The 14,988-nt window shown below is 39.6% G+C and overlaps 1 protein-coding gene across 1 annotated transcript in view; it reads right to left on the bottom strand.

Moving 5' to 3' along the window:
• The window catches only part of MAST4 (microtubule associated serine/threonine kinase family member 4), an 808,407-nt gene that overhangs the window by 502,965 nt on the left and 290,454 nt on the right, over nucleotides 1-14,988 (bottom strand). Inside the window, exon 3 of the mRNA XM_069096541.1 lies at nucleotides 11,809-11,933. Coding sequence (XP_068952642.1) covers nucleotides 11,809-11,933 — 125 coding nt within the window. The remainder of the gene's footprint in view (nucleotides 1-11,808; nucleotides 11,934-14,988) is intronic.

Genomic DNA, 14,988 nt, shown 5'->3' with positions numbered 1-14,988 from the left:
TTCTCTCTATGAAAACAACCACATGATCATTTTGACTCAAAAAAAAGCTGAGAATATCCTCAGGACCCAATAGCTTGTGGTGCTTAGGTGATTTTCTCCAGGTTTCCCAATTTCCATTATCAATCAGAATGTACTCAGTGACCAGAAACCCTCAACTGGATGGTTCTGGTCTCTTTATCCATCTGAGGACACTAAATTCTTCTTACTAATATGGATTGTCACTCTTCTAAGACTAGAATTGAAGTGAGGAGTCCTCATCAACTTAGTACTCAATGTTCCTGGAACTGAGTTCCCTTTCCTCTGTGTCAAAAGCAATACACATTGTAAAGATAAACATCAATCAAGAGATGGCCAAGGCATCATTTCATTCTGATATTCTTATTGGACAGGACAGCTGATGATAATCTAGTATTTACATAATGCCTATGTGCTGCGGGGTGGCCAGGTAGCACAGCGAGTAAGAGCACCGGCTCCAGTGTCGGGATGACCTGGGGATCGAATCCGGGTTCAAACGCTTAGCACCCACCCAGAAACACCTGGCCGTGTAACCTTGAGCAAGTTACTTAACCCCAATTGCTTAGGGGCGGCCAAGTGGCTCAGCGAGTAAGAGCACCGGCTCCAGTGTCAGGATGACCTGGATCAAATCCGTGCTTAGATACTCAGCACCACACCCAGAAATAACTGGCCGTGTAACCTTGAGCAAGTTACTTAACCCCGATTGCTTAAAAAAAATAAATAAATAATGCCTATGTGCCAGGCACTATGCTAAGCACTTTATAAATATTATTTCATTTGAAGCTCACAAAAACCCTGGGAAGTAGGTGCTATTATTATCCCCATTTTACAGATGTGGAAATGGAGGCAACAGGAAAGGTTATGTGACTTCCCCAATGTCACACATTTAGTAAAGTGTCTGACAGGCCAGATTTGGGCTCAGTTTTCCGAACTTCAGTCCCAGTACATTATCTATCAAGCTGCCTCAAATACTAGTACAGTAGAAAGCAAGGAACAGCAGCTCTGGGAGTCAAGGAGGCCTGGCTTTCATTCCTAGCTATGCTCCTGACTCAGGGGGTAACTTTGGGCAAATGACATTCCCCCTCTAGGCTTCAGCTCCCCTGCCTAAAAAATGAGAAAGGAATAGATCTAAAAGCAGGGGTTCTTAACCTGGGGTCCATGAACTTATTTTAATAACTACATTTCATGAGACTTGCCTTCCTTTATAACTCTATTTGTTCTATTTTATGCACTGAAAAGCACAATTCTGATCAAAGACACATAAGTATCCCCAGCTTACCAAAGGGGCTCCATTTCATTTAAAAATAAAGAAGAACAAGAAGGCTTCCGAGGTCCTTTCTAGAAGTTTTCAGTCTATGACCAATTACTGCCACTGTGCTTTTGCTAGCACACCCTCCATCTGTCTCTATATTGCTTCTTGATATCCTAGACATCTTTCAAGGCCCAACTCTTCCATGAAGGCTTTCCCAATGACTCTAGCCTACAGGATGGTTCTTATTGTTGTTTGTCTTTCATTATTTTTTTTGCTTTTTTGGAGGAGGGAAGGCAAGGCAATTGAGGTTAAGTGACTTGCCCAAGGTCACACAGCTAGTAAGTAGGCTGTGTCCTTCATTCTTGAAGAGGACCTTGCTACCATGTCTTGCAAGAAAATTGGATTTAAATGAGAGAGGGCTATGCAAGGTCGCTAATTTCACTTTCTCCTCCAGTGTCGTTTGGGTGCAGTGACCAGGTATAGATCAGGATGACTGGAGATAGCCCTGGATACAGTTGGAGACTAAAGCCTTTTTAAGCTAAGGTATGGGACGATACAATGGAAAAAGGCCTGGCTCGAACTAGAGCTGATGTCTGAGTTCAAATCCTATCTCTGATTATTAGTACCTGTGTACCCTCAGGCAAATCACTTAACCTCCCTGTTCCTCAGTTTCCTTATCTGTAAAGTGGTCTTGCTGGCCTTCTGAGGTCCCTTCTGGCTTTCAATCTATGATCCCATGAGCCTTTTTATGAATCTTATCACTAATTCTCTGTAGTGGACAACAACATATTTCTAGGCACACTGAATGCAGTAACAGCAACCTCATTAAGTAGCAACTGCTATAAATATGAAGGATCAAAATATCCATCTAATAATGAATGCTGGTAAATTACTACAAAATCATCAGCATGAATGTTTAATGGTTGTTCTTTCCAGCTTTGCTTTAACGATTTTATAAGTTTGGAAAATTAGGGCACAGGAAGCTCTAAAATTTTTTAAGACTATGAGTCATTTGAGTAAAATGAACCAAAATAAAAATAAATAGTACTGCCCATTTTATAGCCGTTCCTTGATATATTTCAAGTCAATGTTTTTCAATTCTTATACATGTGCTCTGTATCTGACAGTTTATTATGGGATCAATACTTATCTCAGCATCAGCAATACTTTAGTCTACTTAATTGGTCAGCAAATAGGAAGAACTGAGTGCACACAATGGACTTTGCAAGGTGCCCCCGATCCTTTGGCAAACACATTGGAGGGCATATTCCCAGGGAATATGGCAAGGATGATTATTAAGAGGGTGGTCTGGAAAAGGGTCCTGTCATACAGTTTTATTTAGGGACTTAGAATTTCAACTCAAAATTTTGTGCACCTGGGTGTATTTCAAAGCTTCTCTTATATTTTATGGTTTTCAAGTAATCCTATTATTTATTTCCATGAATCTTTTCTGAACAGTAGACAGTTAATAAAAATTTTAGTTCAGGAAAGAAAGGCATAGAAAAGGTGTTGTTTTGTGTTGTTGTTTGTTGTTGTTTATAATTATCCCATTTCAGTCATGAAACCAGCGAAAATAGGATTAATATGGAGTAGTAAATAGAGCACTTGATTTGAGTTGGGCGACCTGAATCTGAATTACACTCTCCATTCACTAGGTATGTAACTCAGAGCAGCCAGGTGGCACAGTAGATAGAGTGCTAGACCTGGAGTCAGGAAGTCCCGAGTTTAAATCCAGCCTCAGACACTAACTAGCTGCATGACCCTGGGCAAGTCACTTAACCTGTTTGCCTCGGTTTCCTCATCTGTAAAATAAGCTGGAGAAGGAAATGGCAAATCACTCCAGTATCTTTGCCAAGAAAATCCCAATTCAGGTTACAGAGAGTCGGACACAGCTAAAAATGACTAAACAACAACAAAATCCTGAGCAAGTCAAATCACTTTTATGAGCCTCAGTTTCTACATTTATAAAATAAGGAGACTGAAGATGTCTACTAACTCCCTGTTTGATGATTTATCTGCTCTGACATATCTTTAACAGCCTCACCTGTCAAAACTGCAAAAAACAAGAGGCCACATGACTGACTTTTATCAGTAGACAGTGACTTTACACTCACCTGAAAATACATTCCCAAAATAAGCTCACTTACACAAAAAGGATTCTTTTTACCTTCATCTCTCTAGGGGAATTAAAAGGAGGGTATCACATGCCCCTCAGACTGTCTCTTATTGTAATCCTCCAAAGAAATAAAAAAAATACTTTTAAAAAAGGTGGAGTGGGGGTATGGAAGGGAGGAAAAAGAAATGGAAAAGTTCCAGTTACCAAAATTACACTGATGGTCAAAATCTATTAGGGAAATAATTGTTAAAATATTGGTCTATATCAAGACATCAAAGACAGAATACAGAGACCTGTACATACAAAAATATTTACAACAGGACTTACGTTGTAGCAAAAATTAGAAACAAGATGGGAATGGCTGACCAAACTGTGGTATATAAATGTGAGGGAATGTTAGTTTGCATGGGAATTGATGAATACAATAGATCTAAAGAAATCTGAGATGACTTGCAGGGACTGATGAAGACCAAAGTAATCTGAACCTGGAGAACAACTGACCCAATGCAGCAACCACACTGGCAGACACAGGATGGATGCAGAAGTTCTTAGATCTGCTTTTCTATGAGGGATAGATGTTTAAGGGGTCAACAACCTTTTTTATTACATTCATCAGTTCAGGGAAAAAATCAACATCCTGAGCTTCAGAGAAAATCAAAATAGAGAAAATACAAGCAGAGAAATAAAGACCAACAGACAGGTCTTCTGTCTGAGAAATTAGCACAGATCAACAGACAGGTCCAACTGTCTGACCAAGGCAATATATACAAAAGCACCAACATCTGGGTTTTTCAAAGCCAGGAGGGCTCCTTAACAGCTACCCAGAGTCTCATCTGGCCAAATCACAGGAACATTCTTCCAATGAGTGAGCCCCAAAGCAAAATGCTAACCTCAGAGTATATATAACCTTTTAAGAGCCAGAGAGCATCATAACCCTTCTGACTTAGTGCCTAATCAGAAATTAAAAGGGCCCTAGAGTCAGGAAGACCTGAGTTCAAATCTGGCCTCACACACTTAACACAAAAACTAACTGTGTGACCTTGGGCAAGTCGCTTAACCCCAATTGCACTACCTTCCCCCCTCCCAAAAGCAAAAAAAAAAAAGAAAAGAAATTAAAAGGTGTGAAAGCTGTCCTACAAGCAAACCTCCCCTAAGCAAACTTCCCTTAATGGGTGCCACCTAAGGCCTATTAGTGGGCTGGGAATATCTTATATGCCATTAACATTACACATGATTGCCACAATAATGTCAAGGAAAACAGCTTAGACCGCAAGGCCTCAGTGATGGGCATTGAATTCAGAAGACCAATGATGAAGTGTACACACAACTCCTAATGGACAGGTGATAGATCACCATTAAGGGGTCAATATTGTGCTTATTAAAACAATTAGTTGTTGCTTAAATGATTTTAAAAAAGGAAAACAGTGCTGAGTCAATCTCTACCAATGAATTTATAGCTTTATATGAACAAGTTATCTCAAAACAATTTATTGAAATGCACTAAAAGTGTTCCTATGCTAAGGTTTAAAAGATAAAATCTCAGAATGCATTAATTAGGTCTCGTGCCAGATTTTTCTTCTGAGAGATAATGATTTATTAGTATAATGTTAAGTAACACATAGATAAAATGCTGTCAAAATGTCATATTTTTAAAGTATTATGTAAGAAAAATACACTTTATAGTGCATTTTCTATTCCTAACTTATAAAAGATTGTTACACACATACACACATACAAATATTCATTTAGGCTCTTTGAATGTACTATTATGGTTGTGAGAGTTTTGGTTCTATGATCTCTAGTGCTAAAGAAAATACAATCATTTCAATTAGAGATAAAGAAACTGAATAAAAAAACTACAAAACTCCTACCAGCTCGGTGGTGCTGTAGATGGGACCTTGGACCTGGACTTAGGAAGTTTTGACTTCAAACCTTATCTCAGACACTTCCTATATGGGTGACCTTGGACAAAACACTTTACCTCTCTCTGCCTCTGTTATATCATATGTAAAATAAGGATAATAATAATAGCTCTTAGGTTCCCAAGATTGCTGTGAAGATCAGATGGGGCAGTGTCTATAAAATGCTTTACAAACCCTAATGAGATATAAAGATAGACAGATAGATATGGGTATGTACATATACACACACACATATATACACATGTGCACACATTTATACACATACATGTATGTGTATATGTGTATAGATATAAGTGCATTATGTATGTGCATGTATATGTATATAAATACACATGCTATATCTATACACACATATATACATACATATGTATACACTAGCTATTTTTTTATTATACCACTAAGATTAAAGTACTTATTAAGTGTTTACAATATACAAGACACTGTGCTAAGCACTGGGAACACAAATATAAGGGAAAAGCTTCAGTTTTTTTTTTATAAAACCTAATATGTGTCAGGCTTAAAGGTGACATTCATACTTGGGAACAAAAAAAGGTGGAGGGAGGAGAAAACAAATGTCTTTAGGAGAAATTTCTTCCAACATCATCATACCATAAACAGGTTAAGAAATGTGGGGAAGAAAGAAATTAACAGATAGTTCACCTTCATTCTACACTAAGTACAAAAATACTGAACTACTTCAAATGGATATGTTATGTTGTGTTATGTTGTGTTGTGTTATGTTATGTTGTATTGTGTTGTGTTTGTTATGTTATGTTATATGATATTACTTGGGATATTGTGATACTTGGACTATATATTATATCATATATCACATCACATCATATATTGTATCATATCACATCATATTAATTTACATTATATATATTTCCTTTTTTGTCCAGACCTTCTCCTTAACCCTCCTCCCACTTATCCACATCATTCCCCCAAAACTAGGCTGCTAATCTCTAGCAATCATCCTTCCTCCCAATTCTACTTACTGACCAAACTATAGATGCACTCTATGGTCATCAAGAGTCCCTTCCTGATTTCCCCCAACTGCTATGCTCCTCCCAAAAATCATTTTCCATTGACTTTCTATGCATTTGGTATTTACTTACCTGGTTCCTACCTGTTCCATACAGCCCAACCCTTCCCAGTCAATAGAATGTAAGCCCTTTGAGAACATGATCTGTTTCTTTTTCTATTCCTTTCCTTTTTTGGAGGGGGAGGGGCAGGGAGGGGAAGACCTTTGTGTCCCTATCTAGTATACCCTAACAGTAAGCAGAGAGAACACTAGATCTGCAGTCAGGAAGACCCCAACCGAATCCTGCTTCTACCACTTACTAGTTGTTTGATGCTAGGCAAGTCACCTAACTGTATACCTCCATTTCCCTATATGTAAAATGGGGATAATAATAGCACATCTACCTCCCAGGATTGCTGTGAAGATCAAGAGATAATGTTTGTAAAATACTTGAAAACCATAAAGTTCTATATAAATGCTAGCTATCACCTACCACATATTAGGCACTTACATACTTGTTGAACTGAACCAAGTTAAACTGAATTCAAACCTGGCCCAATCTGGAACTTGACTTTTGCAAGATGAAGAAGGTAGCACATCGGATGGAGCATGAGGCCTGAAGTCAGAAAGACCTGAATTCAAATTCAAAGACCCTACACTTATAAGCTGTGCTGTCTGCCTCAATTTCCTCAAATATGAAATGAGGATCATATCAGAACCTCCTTCCTAGATCTCTTATGAGAATCAAATGAAATAATATTTGTAAAGCTCTTAACAGAATGCCTGACACATAGTAGGTATTTAACATGTGCTTGTTTTCCTCCCCTTCCCATTTCTAATTTATGTGTGATAGGCCTGTTTCTATGCGTGTCTTATAGCACAGAGACTATCTTTTGCCTGTTTTTGTATTTCCAGTTCCTGGCACATAGTAGGTGTCTAATTAAATGTTTAGGGACTGTCCAAGAGGGCCGACTAACTTGAACATATAAAACTGAGCCACAGGTTCAACAGAAACTAGACAACTAGAGCCTATGAGAGACAGACAAACAGATGGACAGACAGAGACAGAGAGACAGACAGAGAGAGACAGAGAACGAGAGAGAGAAAGAAAGGAGAGAAGGAGAAATAGAGAGAGAGGGAGGGAGGGGAGAGAGAGAGGGAGAAAAATGGAAGGAAAGAGAGGAAGAGAGGGGGAGAGAGAGAGAGAGAGAGAGAGAGAGAGAGAGAGAGAGAGAGAGAGAGAGAGAGAGAGAAACATGAGGGAACTGTAGTCCTATATATAAAGGGTGCAAGGATGGGAAGTGAAGGAAATGAAGGATGAAGGAAATAACACAAAGAAAAATTAACCAGAGAGGATTAGTTCTTGAAATTCTTTCCTTTCTGTGTGCTGACATTCATCCATTACTGCTAAGTATCACCCAAGTTGGCATTTCTTATGACTGCTACATGCACCATTATCAAATTCTAGTCAGCAAGGCTTACTGCCCTCATATTTTCCTACACACTGATAAGTTACCATGTTTCTGCCTCCTGAATTCCTGTCTGCTTGCCAAAGAGAAGCATCTGTATAAATCCATCTGTTTTTGATGACAGCAGCTTCTTTGATAAACTACCCATGTGTAGGGAGGGACAGAAAGATGGAAGAAGCAAATAGGAGAAGACTTTTTCCCTTCTTCAGATTAATGTATATGGAGTATTCATTTGACACCTCATCGGCACTCCTGGCTGGCACCCCAGCAGGCAGACACTCACTAAGCGTGTACTCTGCCCTCTCTCTGGCTATCAGGAAGGAACGGCACCAAGCCAATTATCTGAAGCACCCAGCGTGCCTGGTTCAGGCAGCACAGCCACATTTAGCCAAACCCAGGAAAACGAACTACTTTGGGCTAAGAATTCATCTCCTAACCAAGAGAGTAGTTAGCAATGCTTAATCTGTCTGTGACATTAAAGGAACCACAGACAACACTTTTACTAAAGGCTGCACCTGCCAAAACATAAATAACCTCATTTATATCTCATTGGCATCCACTCAAGTAAAGGTCAGAGACACGTATGAATTTCCTGCATATTGGCATCAGAGCCTGCCATATTGTATGAGGCAGTACACAGCTTAGGAAGTCCTCCTGTTCTGTATCCTGTCTTCTCATGCTTGAAAACGCATACTATCTCTCTTACTTTCACTATTTTCCCAGGTAGCCACAAAATACCAAAAATCAGTTTGCTTTTATAATTAAAATGACCAAGTTCCCTCTCATAGGATGTTTATAACCCTTCTACAGTGGCAGCAGAGGCGACTACATGGCTGCTTTCACTTTTCTGTAATCTTAGCCAAGATAAACAGGATGTGCTTCCTTTCAGAATTCCAAAGGCTGATCAAAACTGTTTAATACTGTGGAGTTTCAAAGCACATCATGGGATTCACAATGAAGTAACAGGATCACACAAGGCTGAGGTAAAGAAACTCAATAGGTCATCCATTAGAGCACAGAGAAGAACTATCAGTTTCACAACTAGAGGATTTGGTCAGTTTCCCCATCAATAAAAGAAGAGATAGACAATACACAAAACTGCCCATGCTGGGCAATGCCTATCTTTCCACACCATTCTCCAGGAAATCAAAGCTCCTGCTTCTTTACTGAAATTGCCTTGTTAAAATGGCCTGTAATCATTTCTATACTTTTTCTCTTTACTTTCCATACCCTATTCTATTCTCCATAAAGAGAGAAGACTCAAATGCATGACCTTTCCCCACTATGCACTCTTAAGACTGTTTGTGCTAAAAGTTGGCACATAAAAATCTATGACAAGACATTTAGCACTATAATTGCACGTGCTGTGTGTGGCAGAGATATCTGGCCTGAGACAAGAGCTGAATAATGAGGAAATGAAGACAAGAGGGGCACCAGAAGGGACCATCCTCGTCTGCTGCTATTCTGCATCCCTGAAACAAAACAACTTACCAATATTTTCCTAAGATTACAAAACGTGCCTCAATGGAGGTGTGGAGGGTGAGGGAAGGGGAGGCAAGAGTTGGATAGTTAATAAACTTGACCTCCAAATACTAAAAAGTACCAACTACAAAGTTTATGACATCCTGCCTTCATTTAGCAAATGAAACTGAGATACAAATAACAATAATCATAACCTACATAGCACTTTACAGCTTGCGTGTGCTTTAGACATCAGAAATAAAAACGAAAAGAAAATAGCACTTTAAAGTTTGCAATATGCTTTAAACATAAGAAATAAACAAAAAAAAACATTTAAAGCAGATTTAAAATACAAAGATGTCAACCTGACATCTATAATGCTGGGGGAAAATAACAAACAAAACTTTGGTTTAGGCAACATATTATAGAATATATACTACCATCTCCAGTGAAATGGAAGTTCCTTGGGGACAGACTTCCAAATTTTTTTTTCTTTATCCGTAGCAGAATTCCTTTTACATACTAGGCACTTACATCTAAGTCAAATTTAATTAGATATGAAATCACACTTCAGTATTTTTTATGTCTTTCCTTTATGCAAACACCTCCAATTTAAACACTGGCAGTAGGTAAACTAATGAGAAATTCTGAGCAGGAAATGGAAAGTGGACTACCACAATTTTCTGCAACTCCTCATTTGTTTGCTACCAATGTTTCTCAAGATCTCTCTGGTCCTGTTTGCAAAACTCTTAGCTCAACATCAAACAGGAACTTCAGAAGAGAATAAATGTTTCCTATGTCTAGATACTTTAGCTCAGGTATCATTATCTTTCTTGATTTGACCAGCACTGTCAGAGTTATCATTTCCAAGTAAAACCAATTATTGTTACCATCGAAGGATGCAGGAGCAATACTGCGGTTTTTTAAGAAATCATTTTTTACTTAAAAAGTTGCTAGCTGAAAAGACTTAAAATTCTCAAGTGGTACGGGCACAGCTATAACTTAAGGTTTAATATATTTTCTCAGAAAAGAAAAAAAGATGAATTTGACTTCTTGCGACCTGGGACCGAAAACACAATTAGGTGTAAACTTTATACTCACACAAAAAAAGATAGATCAGACTTACAAATGGCAGCCTCATTCTGCACACACAAAAGGTCTTGAGAAGAACAGTTCAAACAACAAAAATGTATTTGGGGACAGTTGAGAACACAAATTGCTTAAGAAATCAATCTATGGTAGTTTAGAGCAAAAAGGGGCCTTAGAAATTAGCAACGGCTCATAGAATCATAAATTTAGAGCTGGAAGGAAATGTAGAAAAAATCGATTCTAGCTCCCTCATTTTACAGATGAGGAAACTGAGGACACCATCCTTGTCTTACAGGAAAACTGGGGCACCATGAAATTAAGTGAATGACCCAAGCCCCCATGGCTAATTAATGCACTAGCCAAGATTAGACACCAGGTCTATTTAAGTTTTGAGGCAGTGTGGGCAAGCCTTTAGTCAGGAGCTTGGGATTTGAATCTTGTTTCAGACATTTAGTAAGTGACTCAGCCTCTCAAACCTCATCTCTAAAATAGAGACAACCATCTATTTCACAGTGTTACTGTGAAAACAGTAGCTCCCAAACCTTAAAGATCTGTACAAATGTGACTAGTTTTCATCATTTAACAAAATATAACTCCTACCACCAAATAAATATATATGTATGTATGTATATAACTCTCAGTGCAAAAGACTCCAGATAAGACCTGCATAGATTTATGTATTTCTTATACATTGATCATGACAGAATTGGAGGCCCATCTTCCTGTGGCAGATGTTGCCATGGCCACACAAATCCCCATTACCCACATTTAATAGAAATTAAATACAAAAGCCATTTTATAGCCTTTTTTGTTGTTGCACAAGAGTATAAAACCAGGAACCTAATAGAAGAGAGGTTTATTAGATAACAACTCTAGATGCTAAGCACAAAAGCCATTTTTATAGTCTCTTTTTTACATGAGAGTGTAAAACCTGGAACCAAAAAGCAGGGCCCATGAGATAACTCTGAATGGGAAATGTGGTATGATACATATATTGTTTTCCAATGAGATCTTTTCTTTCTGTCCCATTTCATTGGCAGATTTTTGTCGTTGCCAGTAAAGAGTAGAGAAATAGGGGGGTTAACCAGGAAAAAGAAGTCATGGGAAATACTCTAAAGGGCATTCAACATGGAAAGAAAACAGGTAATTGAAAGTGCAGGTTCCCACACCCTCATACTCCTGGATGCACTGCTCATTTCTAACGGGCAGTTATTAATCATTTAAGTTATCAATAATTTAATTTATAATTTATTTAATAATTTCATTCCTACTGCCCAGGTTAAACATGATACACAAACCAAAGGACAGACAGGAGGTGAAAACCTGTAATTATGTATGTCGTGGCTATGTATTTCTCTCTCTCACACACACACTCATTCTGCCCCTGAAATTCAAACATCTTTTAGCACAGGATCCACATCCTTTCTTTCAGGCTCGAATGAAGCCTGCTTTTCACTCACCATGCTAGCAGTGAGGGAAGGAGCTGACTGACCAAGAGCATGGCTTCGCATCCGGATGAGGTTGGAGGTCTCTGCAGCTGCCAGCCATGACTGCTCTGCGATGGTGTTTGGAAGTAAGTACCTCCCTGTTGGATGCAAACAAAGAAAACACAGTTTGAATGGTAGCTAAGGATACCATCACCAGTTCTGTCCCCCTGCTTCCTAATGGCCTGGGATTTTCTCTTGTATTTACCAAAATCAGTGATTGTTTTTATGGAGTTGGGGGGTTTTGGTGCTGAGAGAGCCCCAGTGAGGAAAATCCCTCCACCAATAATTCTAGAGTAAAATTCTTAAACTTTTTGTGTGCAATAGGCCCCACTGGCAGTCTAGTGAAGCCTATAGATACCTAGTATTGTTGCCCACATTTATTATTGAAGGAAATGTTAAAGTTGTTAGAAATAAATTTTATTCCTCCTTCCATATATTCAATCTATTAACACTGGCCTCTTTGCCATTCCTAGAACAAGACCACCTTCCTTTTTCCTATTCCAGGGGTGGGGAACCTGTAGCCTCGAGGCCACATGTGCCCTTCTAGGTCCTTGGGTGAGGCCTTTCGACTGAGTCCAAGCTTTACAGAACAAATCCTTTTATTAATGGGGGATTTGTTCTGTGAAATTTGGATTCAGTCAAGGGGCTGTACTTGAGGACCTAGAGAGCCACATGTGGCCTCAAGGCCATAGGTTCCCAATCCCTGAAACCTATTCCATGCATTTTCACTGGCTGTACCCCCTCCCTGGAGAGTTCCCCCTCATCCTCTTCTCTGCCTTCTGACTTCTTTCAAGGCTCAGCTAAAATCTTATGGATTGCCTCCATCAAACTGAGACCTGGGAAAGATCTTAGCTTAAAAAGACCAAGGTCTCCCACTGCATCCTTGGCCATCTCCAGCCATCCTGATCTAGATCTGGTCACTGGACCCAGATGACTCTGTAGAAGAAAGTGAGGCTGGTGACTTTGCACAGCTCTCCCTCACTTAAATGCAATTCACTTGCAAGTCATAGCATCACCTCCCTGATGTCATGGTCCTCTTTGAGAATGAAGGGCAAACATGAACCTGTGTGTACTCAGAGCTGCCCCACTGAGGACCTGATTGGTCAGTTCCAGTTGGGCAACTCCTCTCCTGGCCTCCCCTCCCCTCCTCTGGCCTCTCCTTTCCTCTCTTCTCCTCTTTAGACTGTGAGGTCCTTGAGAACAGAGTCTGTTTCTCTAATTTCTTTGTCACCTGAGCACAGGGCCTGGTACCACAATAAGCATTCAATAAATGTTTGCTGACTTGCTATGAGCCTCTTGAAGGCAGGAACTATTGTTTTGGGGTTTTTTGTTTTGTTTTCTTTTGCTTTTGCCTCTGCACTCCATGACCGAGCACAGTGTTAGGCATTGTGGCAAATAGGAATTGTTTAATAAATGTTTTTCAGATTAACCGGATACCTAAGCCAACAGCTTACTTTTTTTACTCTTTGTCCTTTCTGTATCATTTAACAAAGTTAACCACACCCCCATCCTAGATAATTTCTCATTTGTTTTCCAGAGATATCACACTCATGACAAATATTTATATGACTCTTCCAAGTTAGCTCTATAACTGCATCTTTTTTGTTTCTTTTCCTAACTCATCATCTTCTTACTGACCCCTAAAAGTATATTCAATTCAATTCATTAATTTTTTAGGTAATCAGGATTAAATGACTTGCCCAGGGTCACACAGCTAGTAAGGGTCTGAGGCCACATTTGAACTCAGGTCCTCCTGACTCTGGGGCCAATGCTACATCCACCACACCATCTAACTGCCCTGTTCAATTCAATTAAACAGAACTAACACTAATTAAGTAGTACTCTGTACCATGTTCCCAAGGTCACATCTTTGTCTCTCCTCTCCTGTCTCCACACACCATTCCTTGCTCACTTCATTCATCCCTCTTATTCCAATGCAGACTGATCACCTCTCAGGAGTTTCAGGTACTTATTTTCAATAGCTCATTTCCACTTTGGTATCCTCCTTGCATTTAGTGTGAGGTTTGAAGGAGGGCCTGTGCTGTGCACTAAGGCAAGAAGAGTCACGATCCAGCACAGAGGGGTTGGATGCAGATACCAACTGGCTGCTTTGTCACTCATACCCTGAGCCTGGGTCATAGGTCTGGTGTAGTTTGAGAAGGAGATTTATACATATGGGTGCTAGACCTGGGCAAGGAACATATGCAAGTCAGAAGCAATAACTATGTGACTCTGACTCTAGCAACAGAGTAGAGTCTCAGATCTAGCCCCCAACGCAGTCTGAAGCCTGTAGCAAAATAGCCAGGGTAAGGAGCTCAGACCCAAAGGGAGTCTGCAACTTCCTTGTTTGGACTTACAGATTCCTGTAGCTAAAGGGTGATAGCTGGGGCCAGTCGTGGTCTACTGTACCTCTAACCAGGAGCAAGTTGACCATTGTGTTGCTTAGACACAAGCTGGGATCAAGAGCTTACAAAACTTAGACCAGGAAGGCAGCAATCAGTCTTTGCCCAATTTGGACCACTCTGGCCCCATGAAAGCTTGCAGATACCTTAGCCTGGATTATTCCGGAGATCCTTAAATCACACAGCACTCAATACCCAGGGAAAGCAACAGTATGACCCAAGAGAAACATTCTCTCCTTAAGTGTGCAGAGCCTGGTCCTAACAAAGTCCAGAGTCAAGAAATAAGGACAGAAGAATAAGCAAAGAAACAAAAAGATGGAATCCCTCCTTAAAGAGCTATTATGGTGACAGAGATGCCCAAAACACAAGCTCAAAGAACAGAATGACTCCAAAACATCTATAAAAATCAGCTAAGTAACACAATGGATAGAGCGCTGGATCAGGAATCAGACCTGAATTCATGTCTGCCCTCAGACACTTACTAGCTGTGTGAACCCTAGGCAAGTTACTTAAGCTCTGCTTGCCTCAGTTTCCTCAACTGTAAAAAGGAGATAATAACAGGGTTACAAAGATCAAAAGAGATAATATTTATAAAATGCTTAGCATAGTAATTGGCACAGAGTAGGTGCCATATAAATACTTATTACCTTCCCTTTCCCTCCTTTCCCTTATGAGCAAAGCCTCAAAGAAAAATACTGCTTGGAGACAAATTCAGCTAGAATTCCTGTGGGAAATAAAAATGATTTTATAA

The sequence above is a fragment of the Petaurus breviceps genome, unplaced genomic scaffold, assembly GCF_028583685.1.
Source record: "Petaurus breviceps papuanus isolate PSGF00001 unplaced genomic scaffold, PetGlider_PUasm1.0 229, whole genome shotgun sequence".
NCBI lineage: Eukaryota > Metazoa > Chordata > Mammalia > Diprotodontia > Petauridae > Petaurus > Petaurus breviceps.
The sequence above is the reverse complement of the archived record's forward strand: the minus strand, read 5'-3'. Positions and strand labels throughout refer to the sequence as shown.